Source organism: Siphateles boraxobius, unplaced genomic scaffold (assembly GCF_051911475.1).
Source record: "Siphateles boraxobius isolate OS27281-9 unplaced genomic scaffold, OSU_SipBor_1 48, whole genome shotgun sequence".
In the NCBI taxonomy this organism is placed as follows: Eukaryota; Metazoa; Chordata; class Actinopteri; order Cypriniformes; family Leuciscidae; genus Siphateles; species Siphateles boraxobius.
Window position 1 is genome coordinate 11,532,802 of NW_027509119.1, and position 23,423 is coordinate 11,556,224.

Below are 23,423 nucleotides of genomic sequence, written 5' to 3' on the forward strand. Positions count from 1 at the left end.
TCCCTGAACCTTGAACTTTGCTACACCCCCATGTCCCTAATCATGCTGATTTTGGCTATATGCTCTGAGAGTAGTACTGTACAAGAAAGTTAGTTCCCATACCCCGGAAATTAAAATTTCTTAGAATTAATAAACAATTAACACTGAGTGTTCACTAGACAAACAGGTTAGTTAAATGTGGTATTAATTCTGCTACTTCAAGATAATCCTTACAGCTGATCTAAATATCATTTTTCATTTTAACTAGTTATAATTCATTATTCATATTTCCTATTGGCCTAATATGCTAATGTTTGTTACTTTAGTATTTTTGACCATCAGGGTAAATCAACAAATGTGTATTGCATGCCAGTGTGGTATAATAACCAACCTTATATTATTTTAAGTGTTAATGACTTCACTCTGAAGAGCTGAATGCTCTTGTTTTTTGATTGGTCTAAATTGCACCACCCAATTTTGGTGGACTCTTCTATTTATGAGTGTTAAGTCAGCACACAGGAATGTAAGAGAAATTAGTCTTTTAAAAAGCAAGATGTCAGGGTAGTGGTGCGGGTATCGCAGGGTAAGAAAGCAGAATCAAAAGGCTCCAATTCAAACATTTACTTTTAACAAAATAACTTAAACTGGTACTGGCAAGTAGATGGGCAGAAAGCTTTACTCACAAAACACCGAAACATTAACAAGAACCTACAAGGACAGACTGAACAGAAGCAAACTAAATACAGATACAAATCAAACGTAACAAGGTTAATACAGGTGACACTGATGATGAGGACGATGAACAGGCTGGTAATTGAGGGAGTGAGTTCAGGTGTGAAGACACGAGGGATTCTGGGAAGTGTAGTGAAGACGAAGACAGAAAGGTGCAGACAATGACTGTGACATGACTTCCCCCTCCCGGTAGGCGTGACCTCACGCCGTGGAACAACAGGGGTGGGCGCCCTGAAGGCTGATCAGGGCCTGGCCTCACAGGAGCGGAGCAGGCGGCCAGGGCGGAGCAGGATGTGCAGGCGGCCGGGGCGGAGCAGGCTGCCAGGGCAGGTGACCAGGCTGTGCAGGTGGCCAAGGCGGAGCAGACCCTTCAGGCGTCCATGGCGGTGAGGACCCTTCGGGTGGCCATGACGGTGAAGGCTCTTCGGGCGGCCATGGCGGAGAGGATTTTTCTGCTGGCCGTGGGCCTTTGGGCAGCCACGGCGAGGACCTATAGCCACCCACCCAAAAAAATCTTGGGGAGAGTGACAGAGTCAGGAAAATGTTTTGGGATAGGCTCTGGGACAGGCTCTGGCTGGGCAGACGGAACGTGTACAGTCTCTGGCTGGGCAGACGGGACGTGAACAGTCTCTGGTGATGACCAGCGGTGAAGGCTCTGGGCTGGACGGGACCAGCGATGAAGGCTCTGGGCTGGAGGTCTCGGTGGGCCGAGACTCAGGGCTTGGGATGAATACAGGAGGAGAAACGTGCAGATCTGGTGGTAACATGGCGTGCCACGGGAGGAAGCTCTCCAGACAACTGGAGAGTGCTTCTCTCCAGTCCAGACCGGAGAGATCTGGGAGCTCCCTCGGGTCGACAACATTCGCCCCTAGCCGGTAACACGCCTTGATCGCTCCGTCCTCCAAGCTCCTGGTGATAGTGAGATGTTTCTATGGCAAAGGCATTGCATTGGTAGGTATACACCAAAAACAACAACAACAGCAACTGCAACATGGAGGGGTTTGCAATAGAGATGTTGTCTTATGCTGTTGATGTTGTATTATAAACACAATGAAGAAAACATAATCCTGACATTATGCATGTATTTATGCACATTTTCATTTAAATCATGTTTCCTGACTATAGTCTTTTCAACTTTAAATTCTCAGTTGACAGTTATTTTATTTTAGTTATTTGGTTAACAATTCATCTAGTGATGTAAACATCGGTAAAGAGGATCATTTGTGGAATAAAAAAAGTCTAAAGACTGTTTATGTTCAATATCAGGTGCGATCTAGATGCATGTATTTTCTTTTATGTGTACAGGTTGTGTGGGGCTTTAAGGCGTGGGCTGTTCTTCGGAAGATTCATGCGTGGTTATGTGTGCCACAGTTATGCGTGGGCGGGGGCTGGGAAAAAGGAGTTCCAAAGGTTTGAGGTTCACTGGACTGTGTGAGCCAAGAGCATCGGCCACATGGGTTCTCACGTTAATAAAAGAGCATTAAAACTGTTAAATCAGGGGACTTCCGGGTATGGCGTCGAGGCGAGTGGCAGTGTAGAACGCGAGCTCCCAGACAAGTTGGTTATACTCCCCTGCTGAATTTAATTTATGCCTTGTAATTGATTAACAAATATGGAGGGAGAGAAACAACGAAAAGCTAGAAGCAAATCAACTCAAAGACCCGAGAAAAACGAGAGACAAACAAAGGAGAATGATGACGATGACAACGCTGGCGAGAAAGAGGCCGCGGATACAATGCAAGCTTGCATCAGCGCTATATATTCTGAAATTAAGGCACTCCGATCTGACGTGAACACCGAACTAAACAACTTTCAAGAGACTCTCTCTAAAGACTGGAAAGCAGACTTGGCAAGCCTGAGTACCAACATCAACCTTAAACTGAACGAAATTGCCAAAGATTTGAAAGACACGGTGAATAGAGTGGAGGAGGCCGAGCACAGGGTGGCGGATTTGGAAGAGTGGAACGCGGAGGCTAGAGAGGTGCTAAGCCAAACCCTCGACATTCAACAAAAAATGCAAATAAAACTGACAGATCTTGAAGCAAGATCACGACGAAACAATATACGCTTGTACGGGATACCGGAAGAGGCCGGAGATGACAACATACAGGAGGTTGTTGAAAATTTCATCAAGACAGAATTGTCCCTCCCCGATACTGAACTTGTAATACAGCGTTGTCACAGAGCGCTCGGCCCTAAACCACCGCCAAATGCGAATCCCCGATCGGTTGTTTTGTATTTTCTTGAATATAGGATTAAAGAGATGGTCCTTCGGTCGGCATGGAAAAAAAGGGAAGTTTACCTGAAAGGGAAACGAGTGTACTTCGACCAGGATTACCCGGCTGAAACTCAAAAGAAGAGGAAAGCATACACTCCTATCAGGAAATGACTCAAAGAGAAGGGTCTCCGTTTTCAGACACCACCCCCCGCTAAACTTCGGGTATTTTTTGAAGATGGTCCCATTGTTTATAACAGCGCAACGGAGGCGATGGAGGACCTAAAAAAGAAAGGATTGACCACGGCCAACATCAGAGATGAAGACACTGCCGCATCAACTTCAATGGAGAGGCTGAGTAAAATTTCTTGGGAAATAGCGGGGGCGAAACCACGACACAACCGAGATGACCATCAAGAGAGGGCACGGAAAAGACTCCAGGATTTCCGCCGGGACACAGGAAAAACTGTTTGACTCTCACTCAGGGTAAATTATCAGTAAAACCGTGACGTTCGAAATCAGCTAAAACAGCAGTTTAATATAACAAGGGTAATGTTAATTTTGCATACAAGAATTCTGGTATATCTGTGCATGTTCATGCTCAGAGCCTTGCTTTTGGCGTTTTTTTTATTAGTTGAGTTTACGCTATAGCTTGAAAGACCTGTAAAAATGAATACAACGTAAATGTCTGGGAGCTGAGGAAAAGACGTGCTCTGATTTATAATATCAGTTTGCACGGGGAAGGCCCTTCGTTAATCGAAGTTTTTCCTTTCCAAATAGAAGTTTCTTTAAAAGTAACTTTGATTATGGAAGTTGGTGTTTCCTTTGATTGTACACTCTTTTATTTTTTCACTTTTTTGTTCTGTGTTATTTGTGTTACAATGTTAAGGTCACTTGGGATTTTTAATAGGATAGTACATCAGAAGTTAAATGTCACAACAAGAATATAGAATTATTACACTTAACGTTAATGGGTTGCAAAATCCTATTAAACGAAGTAAACTTATAGCTAAGATGAAAAGAGAGAACCAACATATTATTTTTTGGCAGGAGACTCATCTAGTACAAACTGAACATGAAAAACTGAAAAAGTTAGGATTTAGAAACACTTTTTATTCATCGTACACTAAAGGACATGCAAGAGGTGTTGCAATACTGATATCGAATAAGGTGACTTTCCAGGTCTCCAGCCAAATAGCTGATAAAGAAGGACGTTATATTTTGGTGAAAGGGATCCTTGATTCAAAGGAAGTAACATTACTTAATGTTTACAGACCACCAGGAAAAGATAAATTACTAATTATGAAAATATTCGAGCTAATAGCTTCAGAAGTATCAGGCACACTTATATGTGGAGGGGACTGGAATGTACAGCTGCATCCTACCTTAGACTCTTCAAATCCAGCAAAAAAGATAAATTCTGAATCTCTTTATGTTAAAAAAATGCTTAAGGAAGCTGGCATGATTGACATATGGAGGGAACTCCACCCAAGTGGGAGGCAGTTTACATTTTTCTCCCACCCTCATGTAGTCTATTCAAGGGTTGATTATTTTTTCATGCTCCAATCGGACAGGCATAGAATTATAGGTTGTGATATAGGAATTAGAGATGTTTCAGATCATGCAGGAGTTTATTTGAGACTCCATTTGGATGTTCAATCCAAAAACACCGTCTGGAGATTGAACACTAGCCTCTTAAATGATCCCCAATGTATAGAGTATATTAAAAAAGAAATTAAAGAGTACATAGAATTTAATAATAATGAGGAAATGTCATCAAGTGTTCTATGGGACGCTGCTAAGGCAGTGTTAAGAGGAAAGCTGTTAAAGTGGTCCTCAAGAAAAAAAAAAGAAAAACAGAAAATATTGTCTGATTTATCAAACTCAATAAAAACACTGGAACAAAAACATATTGAATTAAATAAACCTCAAATTTTAGAAGAAATAAAAGTAAGAAAACAACAAATAAACAAGATACTTGATAAACAAGTAGAGATCAAACTTAAATATGTCAAACAGAAGTACTATGAAAATGGACCCAGAGCTAAAAAACTGTTAGCATGGAAACTTCGTAAACAACAAACTGAAAGGTCAGTTTTCAAAATTAGAAATCCAGAAACCAATGTAACGTGCTATAAAACCGAAGATATATTAAGGTCGTTTGAAACCTACTATAAAAAATTATATTCTCAACCAGAAGCAGCGGACCCTTCCATTATTGAACATTTTTTGGATTCTCTAGACTTACCATCAGTAGGACTTACACAAAACAAACTGGTAACACAAGAAATTACAGAAGCTGAAATTGATAAGGCCATATCAACTTTAAAGACAAATAAAGTACCAGGGGGGGATGGGTATCCAGCGGAGTGGTACAAAAAATGTAAGGAATTATTAAAACCTATGATGTTAAAATGTTTTAACCATGTTCTTAAGGGGGGAGAGACGCCGATATCCTGGAAGCAAGCTATCATATCAGTAATACCAAAAGTTGGAAAAGATAAGACGGAATGTGGGTCATATAGACCTATTTCGGTTTTGAATATAGATTATAGACTATATGCTTCGATAATTGCAAAAAGACTAGAAAATATAATTCCTGAGTTGATTGATACCGACCAAACAGGATTTGTGAAAAACAGGCAGACACAAGATAATGTGAGACGGGCATTATTTCTGATTGATAGCATAAGCAAAAGTAACTCTAAATTTCTGGTAATTAGCCTCGATGCCGAAAAGGCTTTTGATTCCGTGCGATGGGAGTTTTTGTACCTGGTACTACAGCGCTTTGGCTTCAGTGAAAAGGTTATAGGATGTCTTAAACCACTATATCATTTACCGACGGCACAGGTTAAAATAAATGGTAGTATTTCTAGTTCAATTACATTGGAAAGGGGATGTCGCCAGGGATGCCCTTTAAGTCCCACACTTTTTGCACTATTCATAGAGCCACTTGCTCAAGCAATTAGAGAAGATGTAGAAATACCAGGATTCCAATTTAAAGGAAATGAACACAAAATATGTCTATATGCAGATGATATTCTTATGACAATCTCTGACCCCGACTCCAGTTTACCTAAACTCATGTCATGCCTTGAGCAGTTTGGTTGGTACTCAGGATATAGATTAAATTTAGACAAAACTCAAACCCTCTCTTTTAATTATTCACCACAGGAGAACATACGTAATAAATATAATTTTAAGTGGAAAACTAATATTAAATACTTAGGAGTTATCATACCAAAGAATATGACAAAAATTTACACTATAAATTATGAACCCATAACTAAAGAACTAAAAGCAGATTTGGACAGATGGATGCCCTTACCCCTTGGTTTATATAATCGAATTGAAAGTATAAGAATGAACGTTTTACCACGATTACTGTTTCTATTCCAATCGCTGCCTGTAGAGATTCCGAAAAAACAGTTTAATGACTGGAACCGAATGATCTCTAGATTCATATGGAAAAATCAGAAACCTAGGGTCAGACTTAAAACACTACAATTATCAAAGGAGAGAGGAGGACTGTCTCTTCCCTGTTTGGAAGATTACTACAAAGCGGCACAGCTGAAATATCTAGTTTGTTGGTGTAATAATGAGTATGAAGCAAGATGGAAAGAATTAGAATTTAGCCAGCTGGGCATTCCCCTCCCCTCCTTATTGGGGGATAAAACCACTAGGATTAAATACTCTAATGATCTGAGTCATTGGACGATGGTTCCTCTCAATATTTGGTTCAAGGAATGTAAAAATTTTAAGCTCGAGAAACAAGCACGGTTGTTAAGATGGGTGGCCTTTGACAATGATTTTAAACCTGCACAGTTAGATTCAAGGTTTAAACAATGGACGTTGAAAGGCATTACATCATATTGTACAATCTCAGACAACACAGGTTTAAAGAGCTTCCAACATCTTACTGACACCTATATTTTAGAAAAACAAGATTTCTTTAGATATTTACAGCTTAGGAACCATTATAATAAAAATATTAAAAATAACGATAAAATTGAAATGAATATGATCAATATTTTTATTGATGCATATAAGAGTGGAACTCACAAGAAACTGATATCAAGAATATATTCAAGTATACAATCTTCTAAAAATCACTCTACAGTATATGTGAAAGATAAATGGGAGAAGGAAGCGAACATCATTTTATCTGAGGAAGAGTGGTTAAACATTTGCAAAACACAGTATACTACCACTAGTTCAGGTCAATGGAGAGAATTCTCATGGAAAAATATCATAAGATTCTTTATTACTCCCAAAAGAAAATATTTACAGAATGGTAAGCCAGATTCTGCATTCTGTTGGAGACAATGTAATACCTCTATGGCAGATTACTTTCACATATTCTGGAAATGTCCAACGATTCAGCCTTTTTGGGTAGAGATAATCACTGAAATAAAATTGATACTGGGATTCGAGATGGAGTACAGTTTCAGTACTATATATTTAGGAAATATACCAACTAATCTTAATTCCCAAGACAAATACCTACTTAATGTATTACTAGTTGCGAGTAAAAAAACAATAAATAAGAAATGGCTGCATGAGAGTCCACCAACAAAAGATGAGTGGATAGTGATTGTAAATTACTTATATGATATGGAAAAGCTGACCTTCTCTTTACGATTAAACATGGATAAATTTTACAAGTACTGGTCAAAATGGCTAATGTATAGAAGAAGGGAGTGAACATAAGGAGACACTGTGAGTGTAATGCAAATTATTACTATTTTTATTTTATTTATTCTTTTCTCATTTTCACTTTTAATACTATATTGAGAACCTCTCCCTTTTTTCTTTTTTTTCTCTTTTTTTTTTTTCAGTATGTAAAATACTTATCCAATGAAAACATTCTGGAATTGTATGTTGTATGATGGGACCTTGAACCTTTTATTGACTTTTAGGACAATTACAATTATTCTCCTGATATTATTATAAAGGAAGGAAGAGAGGAGAAAAATAGAAAAGGAAAAGTTCTTTCTCACTCCTCTGAGACTATTGGGAAAGTAACCCCCTGATTTGACATTAACATTTTTGAACAACATAATTGTATGTTATACCTCCTGTGACCTGTTTGTTCTGTTCTGTTCTTTTGTGTTCTACTAAAAAACATTGAAAACAATAAAAAAAACAAAAAAAATAAAAAAAATAAAAAAAAAAACTGTTAAATCAGCACTATGTAGTTTTTCAACCTTCATAAAATATTTCCAAGACCCTTGAGATGGTACATGGACTTACAATAGGTTGAATGACACGTCTGCCGTAGCCTGACAGTGTCTGTATCGCTTTTACTGGCACTATGTAACTTCGGGTTTCGGGTAGGAACCCGAGCACAAAAAAAACTACAAAATTCGACTGCTTTACGGCATACGTCACTTCCCCGACCACCCCCTACTTCCTCAAATCCTGACGTGAGAGCCCAACTAGCGTTTGATACCCGTCTGTATGTTGTTGTCATGGGCGAAGCAGCAACTAAAAGGAAGAAGGCAAAGGTTTTGTCAGAGGAGACTAAAAGAAGAAAAAGGGAGAGTGACAAATTAAAAGGCCGGACGAGGATCAATATTGGAGGGAGAGCAAGACAGTTTGAAGACGGTGAGAGAGAGCGCGCGCGACCGGCTCTCTCTCTCTCTATGCTCGTTCTTTCAGTAACATGCCCCCTTTCACAAGCGCAGCAGTCAGTCATCTATAAAGTGTTTATACATTTATAAATAAATCAGGGAGTCACGGAGCTGACTACCGCGTGAAATGTAAAAGGCTGAATAACATGGCCTGGCCATGTTACGGAATCTATCTGGTCCTCCATTTATCTTCATGAATCAAGTAATGCTAGTAGAGTAGCGAATTATCAATCTGGTAGCTACACTAACATGCTAGTTTACGATGGTTATAATAAATAATCTTTCAGGATAACTATCCTAATGTCTGCAGGCTGATAGTTATGTTTGTTTATTTATTTTTCTGGTGAAAGTGTCTCGCCTCAGGCTATAATGCAAATCGATTTTCAAATTTGCAGATTCATCTATGGTAGCTTGATATTATATATATATATATATATATATATATATATATATATATATATATATATATCGTTGACGATATATGGCTATTACCTACAACACAAACATTGAATTGAATTAGCATATCCGTTATGTAAAACAGTAGACAATAGGCTACTATAATGACACTGGCTTGTAAACGTGAGCAACGCGATCTTTTGAACATGAAAAAAATAAAACTCATGAAATTATATTAATATGAGATGCTAAAATATATGCCAATGTACCTGGGATGAAGACATTTCACACGCAATGCTGGCAGACTGGCAGTCTGCCCGTGAGAACTCAAGACAGTACCGGCTTGTCAACAAATGTACGTGTATTCCCTGGTGTAACCATGACAGATTTTACAACAGTAGTAGAAGACAATGCTGTTTCCCAACTGTAGAGGGACCCCGAGAGCAAAAACCGCAAAAACGACATAGTGCTGCTTTAAGTGAGTCTATCATTTTCTCCGATCGCTATACAGATGTCAGATAGTGAACTGTTTGAATCCAGTTAGTATTCAAGATCACTCTCGTTACTGTCCCTGAAACACGATGCGGAAGCAGACTAAAGAAAAGATTAAGTCCGAGCCAGAAGCAAGCCAGATGTCTTGTGAGGCTCTATGCGCCTCAGCTCAATGGGCTCTATGGGCTCTATGGGCTTCTGATCAATTTGCAACAGAGGAGAGTTGTGGCCTACTACAGTCAAGCGTTCAACAAGGCCGAATGCCGATACTGTGTCACCAGACGGGAACTTATTTTGGAGTCCGACACTTTAAGTATTACCTGTGCGGGCTACCTTTCACTGTATGCACTGATCATTCAGCACTTCAATGGCTAATGTCATTGATTCAGCTGTCACACTGGATTGAGGAACTTCAGGCATACAATATGAGAGTAGTACACCGTCCAGGGTCAGGCCATACATATGCAGATGCTCTTTCCGTCGGCCATGCTTTGCCGAAGGGTGTCGGTACTGTGATAAAAGAGAAGCCAGGTAAAGAGAGCTGGAGAACCCGGAAGCCAGTGGGGCTTCTGTGGTTTGTAAGCATGGCGATACGACTGCCATGTTTGATGGTATGCGGACATGTAGCCAATAATCCAGTGGCTCCAAACACAGCAGTGACTTGTGGAGGAAGTGGCCATTCTCTCTCTGTCCACGAAAATCTTATGGACAAAATTCATAGACCTGCGTCTGGAAGGTGGGGTGTTAAGAGATGGAGTGGAAAGACCCTGCCACTGGGGAGGGGAGGTGGCAGGTGGTGGTGTCCAGGTCGCTGAGTGAGGAGGTTATCAGGGCTGCCCACGGGACGGTGAGGTCTGGACACTTTGGGGTTTCAAAAACACTCAAATGTGTTATACAGAGTTTTTACTGAGGGCTTGTGAGGAGAGATGTGGAAGATTTTTGTCGGTGGTGTGATGGTTGCACTGCCCGCAGGGGCAGTCCTTCAGGGGAAGTCGCTCTCTTGCAACAGTTACCCGTAGTAGGCCCAATGGAGAGAGTGGGGGTGGATGTAATGGGTCCTTTTCCATATTCAGAGAGGGGTAACAGGTTTGTGCTGACTATTTCACTAAATGGCCAGAAGCTTACGCACTGCCTGACCAAGAAGCCGAGACAGCGGTGAACACGTTGGTGGGTGGCATGTTCAGTCATGTCAAATTCGGGGTTGCTGAAACCATACACAGCGATCAAGGCCGGAATTTTGAGTCGTGTGTCTGCTTGCTGATGTGTAAAAAATTATAGATTCATAAAACAAGGCCGACCCCTTTGCATCCCCAAAGTGATGGCCTATTTAAGAGGTTTAACAGGACACTGGCAGAACTGCTGGCCATTGTGTCTGCCAAGCATCAGCGAGATTGGGATACGCACTTGCCATTTATCCTAATGGCGTGCCGATCCGGTTCAGGGACTTTTTTTGTTCCCTCGAGGTCGAGGAACTTTGTGAAAGGGGAGCAGTGTTGTCACAGTGTCTGGTTTGTGTTCCCTGGGTTGCCACTAGAGGTCCTCGTTCTCACGGTGTCTTTCACGTTTGACTTCATTTCCCAGCATTCTGTCTGTCACTCATCAGTTCATTGCACTCAGCTGTTTCCCATCACCTTGTTAGTTTGAGTGTATATATACCCTGTCTGTTTTAGTGTTTGTCACGGAGTCGTTGTTATTCGTCACACCACTTTGGAGGTCTGTGTTCTTGCCTTTTATTGTTTTGATTCTTGTTTATGGATTGCCTTTTGGTTTTGACCCCTGCCTGGACTGGTTTTATGATTTTGGATTACCCGAATAAACTGCTATTGGATCTACCCCTGTTTCCTGTGTGTGGTATCGTGACAGAACGACTCCGTCACGATGAATAGATCCAGCAGTTCGGGATTCCATAACCCTTCTCCTGTGTATGGGGAAGGAAGGGGACCACAGAGAGGAGGTTCGCAGGTCGGGGAGGAAGCGCCTCGACTAAACATTTTTCAATGTTTTGGCTTATGGGCCCAGCAGACTGAGGAAGCAGCGGCGGCTAAGGCTTCAGCGAACTCGTCCATCAGAGATGGTGAGTCGTTTCTGGGGACTCGTCTGGCAAAGTTCTCCGGAACTCGGGGAGGTTGCAGGGGAGGAGGTGGTCGACAAATTCCACGACACCATCCTCCGCCTTTCCATTCTTCTGATCCGGAGCCGCCGGACTGGTCCAGTACAAGATTCTCACCGCTGGTTCCACCCCGCACAAAGTCATCATCGTGGGGCTCATCTACCACAAGGTCCTCACCACTGGTCCCGTCCAACTCAAGATCCTCGCCGCTGGTTCCGCCCAGCACAAGATCTTCGCCGCTGGTCCCGTCCATCTTAAAGCCCTCGCCACTGGTTTCGTCCAGCCCAAGGTCCTCCTCACCACTGGTCCTGTCCAGTCCAAAGTCCTCGCCCCTGGTCCCGTCTAGTACTGAGGCTGCAGCTCGCCATCAAGGACGGAGGAGGAGGAGAAGGGCCTCGTATCTCCCCAACAACCCGGTGGTCCCGAGTCCGGTGGTCTCAGTTCCGGTGGTCCCAGTGCCGGTGGTCCCGAGTCCAGTGGTCCCGAGTCAAGTGTCTGCTGTTCCTGAGCCTGAGCCAGTGTCTGCTGTTCCAGAGCCGGAGCCAGTGTCTGCTGTTCCAGAGCCAGAGCCAGTGCCTGTTCCAGAGCCGGAGCCTGTGTCTGCTGTACCTGAGCCGGAGCCAGAGCCAATGCCTGTTCCAGAGCCGGAGCCTGTGTCTGCTGTACCTGAGCCAGAGCCAGCGCCTGTTCCTGAACCAGTGTTTGTTTCTGTGTTTGTGTCTGTTCTTGTGGCTGTTACAGTTTTGGTGTCTGTTCCTGAGCCGGAGCCAGTGTGTGTTCCTGAGCCGGAGCCAGTGTGTGTTCCTGAGCCGGAGCCAGTGTCTGTTCCTGAGCCGGAGCCAGTGTCTGTTCCTGAGCCGGAGCCAGTGTCTGTTCCTGAGCCGGAGCCAGTGTCTGTTCCTGAGCCGGAGCCAGTGTCTGTTCCTGAGCCGGAGCCAGTGTCTGTTCCTGAGCCGGAGCCAGTGTCTGTTCCTGAGCCGGAGCCAGTGTCTGTTCCTGAGCCGGAGCCAGTGTCTGTTCCTGAGCCGGAGCCAGTGTCTGCTCCTGAGCCGGAGCCAGTGTCTGCTCCTGAGCCGGAGCCAGTGTCTGCTCCTGAGCCGGAGCCAGTGTCTGCTCCTGAGCCGGAGCCAGTGTCTGTTCCTGAGCCGGAGCCAGTGTCTGTTCCTGAGCCGGAGCCAGTGTCTGCTCCTGAGCCGGAGCCGCCCGAGGGGTCTTCACCGCCCTGGCCGCCCGAGGGGTCTTCACCGCCCTGGCCGCCCGAGGGGTCTTCACCGCCCTGGCCGCCCGAGGGGTCTTCACCGCCCTGGCCGCCCGAGGGGTCTTCACCGCCCTGGCCGCCCGAGGGGTCTTCACCGCCCTGGCCGCCCGAGGGGTCTTCACCGCCCTGGCCGCCCGAGGGGTCTTCACCGCCCTGGCCGCCCGAGGGGTCTTCACCGCCCTGGCCGCCCGAGGGGTCTTCACCGCCCTGGCCGCCCGAGGGGTCTTCACCGCCCTGGCCGCCCGAGGGGTCTTCACCGCCCTGGCCGCCCGAGGGGTCTTCACCGCCCTGGTCGCCCGAGGGGTCTTCACCGCCCTGGTCGCCCGAGGGGTCGTCTGCTTCGCCCTGGCCGCCCGATGGACTGTCAGCTTCGCCCTGGCCGCCCGATGGACTGTCAGCTTCGCCCTGGCCGCCCGATGGACTGTCAGCTTCGCCCTGGCCGCCCGATGGACTGTCAGCTTCGCCCTGGCCGCCCGATGGACTGTCAGCTTCGCCCTGGCCGCCCGATGGACTGTCAGCTTCGCCCTGGCCGCCCGATGGACTGTCAGCTTCGCCTTGGCCGCCCGATGGACTGTCTGCTTCGCCCTGGCCGCCCGATGGACCGTCTGCTTCGCCCTGGCCGCCGGCTAAACCATCACCCCCTGTTTCTGTTCCCTTCCATGGACCTGGCCCCCCATCCCTCCCCCTGATCCTCCACCGTTCCACCTCCCTCCTGGTCTCTTGTTTTGTTTGTTTTTTGTGGGTCTTGGAGCGTCTGGTAGCCGCTCCGTAGAGGGGGGGTTATGTCACAGTGTCTGGTTTGTGTTCCCTGGGTTGCCACTAGAGGTCCTCGTTCTCACGGTGTCTTTCACGTTTGACTTCATTTCCCAGCATTCTGTCTGTCACTCATCAGTTCATTGCACTCAGCTGTTTCCCATCACCTTGTTAGTTTGAGTGTATATATACCCTGTCTGTTTTAGTGTTTGTCACGGAGTCGTTGTTATTCGTCACACCACTTTGGAGGTCTGTGTTCTTGCCTTTTATTGTTTTGATTCTTGTTTATGGATTGCCTTTTGGTTTTGACCCCTGCCTGGACTGGTTTTATGATTTTGGATTACCCGAATAAACTGCTATTGGATCTACCCCTGTTTCCTGTGTGTGGTATCGTGACAAGTGTAGCAAGTCTAAGGACTGTTTATTTTCAATATCAGGTGCGATCTAGATGCATGTATTTTCTTTCATGTGTTATGTGTTCTGGTTATGTGGGGCTTTAAGGCGTGGGCTGTTCTTCTGAAGAAACAGCCTGCACAGTTATGTGTGGGCGGGGACTAGGGAAAAAAGCAGTTTCAGAAGTTTGAGGTTCGCTGGACATGCTCACATTAATAAAAAAGCATTAAAACTGTTAAGTGAGTCTATCATTTTCTCCGATCGCTGCAATATTTAAACACCGACTTGCTTTCTCTGTGGTGCCTGACTCTGAAAACATATTTAAAAAAACTGGATGTGTCAGCAAGTACAACTGGAACTTGAAAAAAGTGAAATTTCTAACAGATATAAACCTGGCAGTGATCACTGCCACCTACAAGTCTAATGATGTAGTGCACATGACAACAGAAAAAACACAAAAGAACAAGATACTGTACAAGTCAAAATCAGAACAAAAGTACACAAAGACTAGATGCATTGTAATTCCCAGTGGTTGTTTGAAATTGTTCTGTAATATTTTACATGTTAGGCAAGGCCTGTTCTCACCTTGATGTCAGGGTTGTGTCGCCTGGCCCTGAATTCAAATTCATCAGTCATTTCTGTGATTTCAGACAGGTCCTCATCTTCAAATTCATCCAACCCTATGTCATGGGTCAGCCTATAGAAAGAACCACCAAAGTTATTGGTCAGGGGCACTAATGGGCAGTTTGTTTAATTGTTTTTAAATGTACTGCACAATATACCCTTGTGAAAGAGAAGTGTGCTTAATTGTATTGAATAGCCCATGTAGTGTACTTCAAATCATAAAAGTCTATTTAAAAAACTATTTGCATAATATAATATTAATGAAATAAAAGGCCACTTAAGTGTACTTAAAGAGAGTGCACTTTCATGATTGTTACTTAACACACTTAAAACATAATTAGAAATTGTTGCACCAATTAAATTAAAAAAAGGTTAGAGAGGCACCATGGTACAACAGTGTTACGCATGTTATTAAGAGAGAAACTCGTAACTTAGAGCGTAAATGGAAACAAACTAATTTAGAGGTCTTTAGAATCGCGTGGAAAGACAGTATCTCACGTTATAAAAAGGCTCTAAAAGCAGCCAGGGCTGAGCATCTCCGCAAACTAATAATAAACAGACATCAACAGAGCAAAATATTCCGTTACAGTATAGTAGTAATGATTTAATGAATTTCTTCACTGAGAAAATAGAAGGGCATCAGAAACACAATTGTAGATGTACAATCTTTTAGGGTGTCTTATGATTCAGCCTCAATTATAGCCCCTCAAGAACAACTCCACCGCTTTACAACTATAGGACAGGAAGAGCTAAATAAACTTATAATTGCATCTAAACCAACAACATGTTTATTAGATCCAATACCCACTAAACTACTGAAAGAAGTGTTACCTGTAGTGGAAGAGCCTCTTCTCAATATTATTAACTCGTCTTTATTTTTGGGTCATGTTCCAAGAATATTCAAGCTGGCAGTAATAAAACCTCTCATTAAGAAACCACAATTAGATCCAAATAACCTAGCAAATTACAGACCCATTTCAAATCTTCCATTTATGTCTAAAATACTAGAAAAAGTTGTGTCCGCTCAATTGTGCTCTTTCTTGCAAGGAAATGATATCTATGGAAAATTTCAGTCAGGATTCAGACCGCATCATAGCACAGAAACTGCGCTAGTTAAAATTACAAATGATTTACTTTTAGCTTCTGACCAAGGCTGAATCTCAATACTAGTTCTACTCGATCTTAGCGCTGCGTTCGACACTATAGATCATAAAATACTCTTGGATCGACTACAAAACTACACTGGTGTTCAGGGACAGGCATTAAGCTGGTTTAGATCGTACTTATCAGACCGTTACCATTTTGTCTGTTTAAATGGGGAAAAATCGAAGATAACGTCAGTAGACTATGGAGTGCCGCAAGGATCGGTGTTACGCCCTATGCTATTCTCAATATATATGCTGCCACTTGGTAATAGTATAAGAAAACATGGAATTATTTTCCACTGTTATTCTGATGACACTCAATTATATATTTCATCACGACCAGATGAATACACTAACTTATGTAAATTGACAGTGTCTTAAAGATATAAAATGCTGGATGACGTGTAATTTCCTGCTATTAAATTCAGATTAAATGGAGGTATTACTTATTGGTCCAAAAAACTACCCACAAATCCTTGTACAATACAGCTTTAATTTAGAAGAATGTCCTGTTACTTTATCCACTACAGTAAAAGACCTGGGTGTTATACTAGACCACAACTTGTCTTTCGAAAATCATATTTCATATGTTACAAGAACAGCCTTTTTCCACCTTAGAAACATTGCTAAACTACGTAACATGCTATCTGTTTCTGATGCAGAAAAGTTAGTTCATGCATTCATGACCTCGAGACTAGATTACTGTAATGCTTTATTAGCTGGCTGTCCTGCATGCTCAATAAACAAGCTACAGTTAGTGCAAAATGCAGCCGCTAGAGTTCTTACTAGGTCAAGAAAATATGATCATATAACACCAATTTTATCATCTCTACACTGGTTACCTATTAAGTTCCGTATCATTTACGAAGTATTATTACTGACCTATAAAGCCCTAAATGGGCTAGCTCCTGTGTATTTAATGGACCTTCTATCGCCCTACAATCCATTGCGTTCTTTAAGATCACTAAATTCAAGGCTTCTGGTCATTCCTAGGATATCTGAGTCCACTAAAGGAGGGAGGGCGTTCTCACATTTAGCTCCTAAACTCTGGAATAGCCTTCCTGATATTGTTCGAGGCTCAGACTCGCTGTCCCAGTTTAAAACTAGATTAAAGACGCATCTCTTTAGCCGAGCATTCACATAATGCTTACCTTTTCTACAATTGTTGAATCAGATCGAATGCATTACTATTATGAACAGCAGCTATGCTAATTATTTCCCATCTGCTTTTCTGCTGTTATCTCGGGACGCTAGTCCCGAGGTAAATAGCGTTGGTCAGCTCCAGTTTGTATCCAGCCTCTCACGGAGACTTCAGATGCCCCAACACCTGCGATGAGATGACTAAACGCCTGTGAAGAGACGACTCGACGCCGGCGATATGTTATGCCCTAAACTATACATGATTAACTAACTGTATTTTTCTATGTACAATTCTGAAATGCACTTCCTGTAAAGCTGCTTTGAAACAATATGTATTGTGAAAATCGCTATACAAATAAATTTGAATTGAAAATTTGAATTGAACACTTAAGTGCACTTTTTAAAAGTGCAAATTATGTAAAATTAAAAAGTTTTACTCCAAAATTTAAATAATTTTTAATATCTTTTAAATTTACTAAATGGCAGCTTTATCATTACAAATGTGTCATTTAAAATATATTTAAATGCATGATTTTCAAGTTTACAGCTTTTCAGTACATATAGGCACTTGTATGTACAAACTATCCAAAAGTGGCAGCCCTTCAGGTGCAATTAGTGTCTGAATTCACTCAGTCATTTTCATTCACTCCTTCAAGTGGACTATATTAGTTTTAGTATAGGGACTAGTAAACGAGGGTATAGGGGGCGATTTCGAACACAGCCTCTGTTTTCAACTCCTCCCTCGACTGCAAGCTGCAAATCTCACTTAGCAAATCCAGCCGCAAGCCAAAGTCGAACACACCTTTTGATTAGCTGGTTCATGTTTAAATTGGGGTTAGAACAAAACTCTAAAAGAAAGAGGCCCCTAAAGCATAGAACCTGATGCATTTGTGCAACTCGCACCGGCCTAAAGATGACCCAATCGAATTATACCCAAAACGCTGTAATAGCTGCCAAAGGTGCATCAACTAAGTACTGCGTTAAGGGTGTATGCCAATGTGATTTTGTTTTTTTAAAATAATTTTGCAAAGTTATTACAAATCTGTTTTTTGCTTTGTCATGATAGGATTTGGATTGTAGATTGAAGTGCAAAAATAAATAATTTTAAGCATTTTAGCATAAGGGTGAAGTGAAGCATAAAATGTGAAAAAAGGGGTGAATATTTTCAGGAACAGTGACGTGGCTCACGTCATAGGTCACATGACAATGTCACCATGGTGGATATATCTTTGCAATGTATTAATACTACAAACAGTCTTACTTTTCTAACAGCTCTTCATCCAACGGAGTACCAACAGGATTACAGAAGCAGCTTGTGTCTCTATGTTAGATGAAAGAGTTCATGCTGTGCACATGCACATTCTCAGCCCCTTTCAAAATAAAAGTCTTTTGTCACGGCATCAGGCTGACACTGAAATAAATAAAACCTGCATTGCAAAGTCAACTATTTAAAAAATAAATAAAACAGCAGGTGAAGACAACAGTATGATGCCCTTACAGATTTATATAATTTTCAATCTATGAATAAAAAAATGTCAAAGGTCAAAAATCCCATTTCAATACTGTAAAACATATTGCATACAAAATAAAAGAAGATCCCTGACATAATGAATGTTGCTATGCAACAAAAATAACTATCTACTATGTGTGCTGCATCTGCTGCTCATCAAAACACATTACCAACAAAGCAGTATTTTTTCCTAGCACAACAAATTTTGCATATTATAGAGAAAAATAAGCTCATACCATTTCTCCCATTGCTCCTCCGTCCATTCTTCTTTGCCATCACCGTTTGAGTCCATTCTGTGAGCAGTGCAGCATGGGATTGTGTTTACATCTGATCAAAGCTCTCTTCATATTTCAGTGCCTGCCAGTCGAGTCGCTGTATTTGAAGTCAGTTTAGACTAAATTCAATGACAGCAACCAATGCAGCTCCAGCATTCTCCATGCACTGTTATGTCCAGTGTATAATGATGACGCCTTGATGAATGCTGCATTTTTCTCACTGTATCTCTCTGCCCTTGTTCATGTGTTTACCTGCATCCTCACGGTACGATCTACAACAGGAGACAAAAAATAAATTAAAGCAGAAATGGCAAAATAAAAGCTTTGCAGAGTCAGCGCTGATACAGATGATGCATGACAGTGTCTTTCTGCTTATACATAATAATCATGCAGACGATCCAATAGCAGCCGTGTATTTCACAACATCTCTCCTCCTCTTGTTTTCAAAGTCGCCCATCCCCCATCTCTCTCTCTCTCTCTCTCTCTCTCTCTCTCTCTCTCTCTCTCTCTCTCTCTCTCTCTCTCTCTCTCTCTCTCTCTCAAGTGTTTGAGAGATATGTGAGTGGGTGGGTGCAATCAATTCAATACCTCTCTTTAAGGCCAAACAGTAACACTATGAAGAGAAACCAAAGAAAAAGTGTAAATATCTACAAATGATAAGAAAGAGGACCATATAGTGAAACATAGATTCTTAAAAACACTCTTTTCTTTTGCATTGATGTCACAGAAGAACCATTTCAGGACCTTTAAAACCTTTCAGTGGACAGTTCTTAAAATAAACTTAAAATAAATTTGTTCTTAGTGTGAAGAACATTTAATAATCTGAGGAACCCTTTTTCCACTATAAAGAACCTTTTGTGCAATGGAAATATTCCATGGATATTAAAGTCCCCCTGTAGTCAATTGTTTAAAACTCATTGTAACGGGGTTCAGATGTTATGGGAAGAAGAAGGCGGGAACCGGCAAACATTTAACATTTTTAATAATACAAATACAAAAACAAAAGAAACTGCCAGCAGCCCCTCACGGCCGACTGCTGGCAACACCGAACAGAAACAAAACATCAAATAAAACACAGGCCTGTCCTCTCTCGATCTCCTCTGTCGTCGCTCCCCCTTTATGCTTCCGCTCCTCCGTGAGAGATGCGAGACCGGTGCGTCTCGCAGGTGTCATTCATTACCAATCACGCCACCGGCCTCGCGCCGTTCTCTCACGTCCCTCGACCTCGTCCTGCTCGCCACACTCATCTTTGATCACATAAATGACATATTTAAATATTTTTTTTCCTGCAAAAATGATTTATTCATGCTTTAAAATAGATTGAATGTGACACTCTTGCAAGTAATGGAATCATGAATATGCAAATTAGTTGTAGTAGCCTACTGTAGTACACGCTGCACAATGGAAGTGGAAATTATACAAGGTGGTCTACATGTCAATGTATCAGAATGGTAATGGGCATTATGTATCTCTCTCTAAGTTGGACACATAACGCACATCCTTAAAAACGCTTTGGACAACTTAGAGCATCAGTGGAGAAAGCATAGTTCATCAAAACATTGTAATAATTCACCGGCTATATTGCAAATGTACCAAATTTTTCATATCAAGAGAAAAATATACCAGGATAACCTGGCTTCTCTTGAGAATCCCCTGCTTCGCAGCAAATGATTATCGCAGTAATGAATGCTATGCTAAAGCCTGCCCGCATGTTGACGTGATTGGTTACAACATTTGTGTGACGTAGAGAACAGGGGCGATTTCAAACCGCGTTTTTGATACTGTCTTTGGTAAACTGTTTTAAGGAGAAAATACTCAGAAATAGTGTTGACTTATAAATTTGCACATGGTTTGTCTTAAAGCATTAAAAAACACACAGACATATGCCTATAAACAGTATAAACTCATAATTAATTTAAAACTCATAATCCTCATAATCTTTAATCAAAATAACTTCCCGTCCTTCTTGCAGCAACTTCTCTTCTCTGATGAAGTGTTTACTGGCACGGGGGTGGGACAACCTGTCACTCAAATTAAATCAACCAATAGCAAGCCACAAACTTCCAACCATCCATCAAATCCTGCCCTGTACTAGTTGTGTTCATCTCGATGCGGCACTGCGTAGATTAGCATCTGACTTAGCAGTCCAAGCCGGTAATAACTTTTGTCCGACTTGAAACTGTGACATAGCCAATGCCATCAAAGTACCGAGTGTCTTGGAGATATTGCCACAATTCTTGTGGATTTAGTCTGTCTCAGTATTTGTTTCTTCATCTTATCAGACTGACTCAAAGATAGTGAGATCAAATTACCATACAGAGTGACCACACCACATTCCCGTTTTCCACGGGACAGTCGTGCTTTTTGCTGTCCTGTCCCCGACTACAGCAGTCTCTGAAAGGGCCGGCCAGCGATATTGGCGGAATAGGCAAATGGTACGAGCGCCACTCATCCAATAAGGGCGCCAAAATTATTATTATTTTTTTACTAATACTATTTTAATACTATTATTTCGAAATATTACCAAATAAAGCAACAACAAAAAAACGCGAAAGTAAGTTTATTGTTAAAAATTTGTTGTGTCGCACGTCGCCTCTCGCCACATCCAATGAAGTAGACATCATTAATTTCGTTTGAAGGTATTTTTGGTGAAAACTTGTCACTTGAAAGTAAAAAACAGTGTTTTAGATTCGTCGCAGCAAATTCAAGCAGTTGTAGATATGTCGGCCTACTTGTGTTTGTGCTAGAAAAATATACAAGACATTTGTGAGACAATATTCTACAAGTGTGCAACTCTCATTGGATGAATTTACATAATGATTTGCGGATGAGCAACATTTCTCCGTGACTTAACATTTTTTGATGCAGGTGTAAATGCGTTTTGCACCATATTCACTGCAGCAACTGTAGCAAAAATGTGAACGTAGCTGCTACGAGTTTCTTAAAGGGTTAGTTCACCCAAAAATGAAAAATCTTTCAGTATTTACTCACCCTCATGTTGTTCCAACCTCGTAAGACCTTCGTTCATCTTCGGAACACGAAATAAGATATTTTTGATGAAATCTGAGAGCTGGATCACTCCTACTAGTCCATAGGCTTCTTCAGGGATTGAAACTTGCCAGCCCCGAAAAGTTATTAAAGTCTAAAGATATCGTTAAAATAGTCCAAGTGACTACAGTGGCTCAATCTTAAGTTTATCAAGCAACAAGAATACTTTATGTGCGCAAAAAAACAAAATAACGACTTTATTTAAACTATTCATTTCCTTCTCTGTTGGCCTCTAGTCATTTAATGTAGTGAGATAGCGTAGAGCTACGTCACACGTAGGCTCACTATTGGGCGACGCTGGTCATGTGTGTGATGCGTGTGACGTACAACAACAGAAGAACTGCCTATACATAGTTCCTACATTAGAAAAAAAAAAAAAAAAAAAATTTGTTCCTACATGATGTCACAACATACGGCATTTGCAGACCTGGCACCATTTCTGTGGGCATGTTGTGGGCAGAACATTAAAAGAAGCTGAAACGAGTTAATTTTGTGATAAAAAGTGAAAATGGTAATCTCCTGCTGGGTCAATGGATGTTCAAATCGTGCCGGAGGTTCATTTAAATTTGGATTTTACAGTATACCCGTCATTAGACTTCATGAATGTGAGAAGACTAAGCTTTTGTCAGAACAATGACGGAGGTTATGGCTGGCGAGGATAAACAGGAAAGAAACTCTCTCAAAACAAATATAAGTTAACACTTTGCAGTTTGAATGATGTCCTGTATTAACAAAATGACGAGGTATTAAAAACATACAAAAACAACATTGTTTCCACTGTTCGATCGCGCCCGCGCCTCTCTCTTACTCAAACACACACACGCGCGCGCACATTCCATGATTGCAATCTCAGATTATGTCCTAAAGAACCAAGGGGTTAATCCATCAGCCGGAAGTTGAAGCCTCGCGGGAGCCGCCATTGTAGCAGAACTTCACCTGCTGTTAGCTTTCCATTGACTCCCATTCATTTTGGCGTCACTTTGACAGCGAATAACTTTACATCTGAGACGTCCAAAGACTTCATTTGTCCATTATTTATTTTTAAAAAAACACGACAATTTATAAAAGGCTCCATTACTTTGTATCTTACGTTATGGCCCCGTAGAAGCCGTTTTTGTTAAAAACAGGCTAACGATTGCGTCATAACCACACGACTTTATGTCGCACAATAGAGACATTACCGTATAGACAGGAGGAGAAGCTCGCAGGCAATCTTTTACTGTCTATGAGGCAATCGGGGGGACATAGAGGCATAAAGTCAAAGGAGAAGCCCATAGATAGAGAGTCCAAAAAAACTACGGGACAAAATATTCAACAACGTTTTTGAGGAATTAGGTGATTCAGATTTGTTTTGCCACCGCAACTAGATGATGTGCAACTGTCAGACTATCGTCACGCTCAGTTTGAGCCTGCGCAGTCGCTCAGCCATCAGACAGGAAGTGCAATAATCGGGCTTCAGTCTTCTCCGTTGAAATTAATGGGGTCGCTTTGTCCATTTCTTTTACTGTCTATGTAAAGAACCCGCGTATAAAGTAGTTCCGCATTACATTAATTAATTTGCACGTGAGTTTTATTTATTTTTATATTCATGCACCGAACCATGACGCCCGTACCGTTTCGGTTCAATACAAATACATGTACCGTTCCACCCCTATTCTTCAGTGTACAAATAAGTACATGCAAGTTACAGGAAGCACCGATGAGCATAGGGATTATGTTT

The 23,423-nt window shown here is 41.9% G+C and overlaps 2 protein-coding genes across 3 annotated transcripts in view; both read right to left on the minus strand.

Annotated features, from left to right (window-relative positions):
- mapk8ip1b (mitogen-activated protein kinase 8 interacting protein 1b) overlaps positions 1 to 19,142 on the minus strand; it is a 41,144-nt gene extending 22,002 nt beyond the window's left edge. The window contains exons 1-2 of one of the 2 annotated variants that reach the window (XM_077201998.1): positions 18,617 to 19,142; positions 14,547 to 14,658 (exon numbers count right to left, since the gene is read on the minus strand). In XM_077201998.1, coding sequence (XP_077058113.1) covers positions 14,547 to 14,658; positions 18,617 to 18,672 — 168 coding nt within the window. In that variant the 5' untranslated portion in view covers positions 18,673 to 19,142. Of the gene's footprint in view, positions 1 to 14,546; positions 14,659 to 18,131; positions 18,241 to 18,616 lie in introns of those variants that run through there. The other variant, XM_077201999.1, reaches the window with a different exon arrangement.
- mpdz (multiple PDZ domain crumbs cell polarity complex component) overlaps positions 1 to 23,423 on the minus strand; it is a 241,481-nt gene that overhangs the window by 27,543 nt on the left and 190,515 nt on the right. The gene's annotated exons all lie outside the window — the stretch shown is intronic.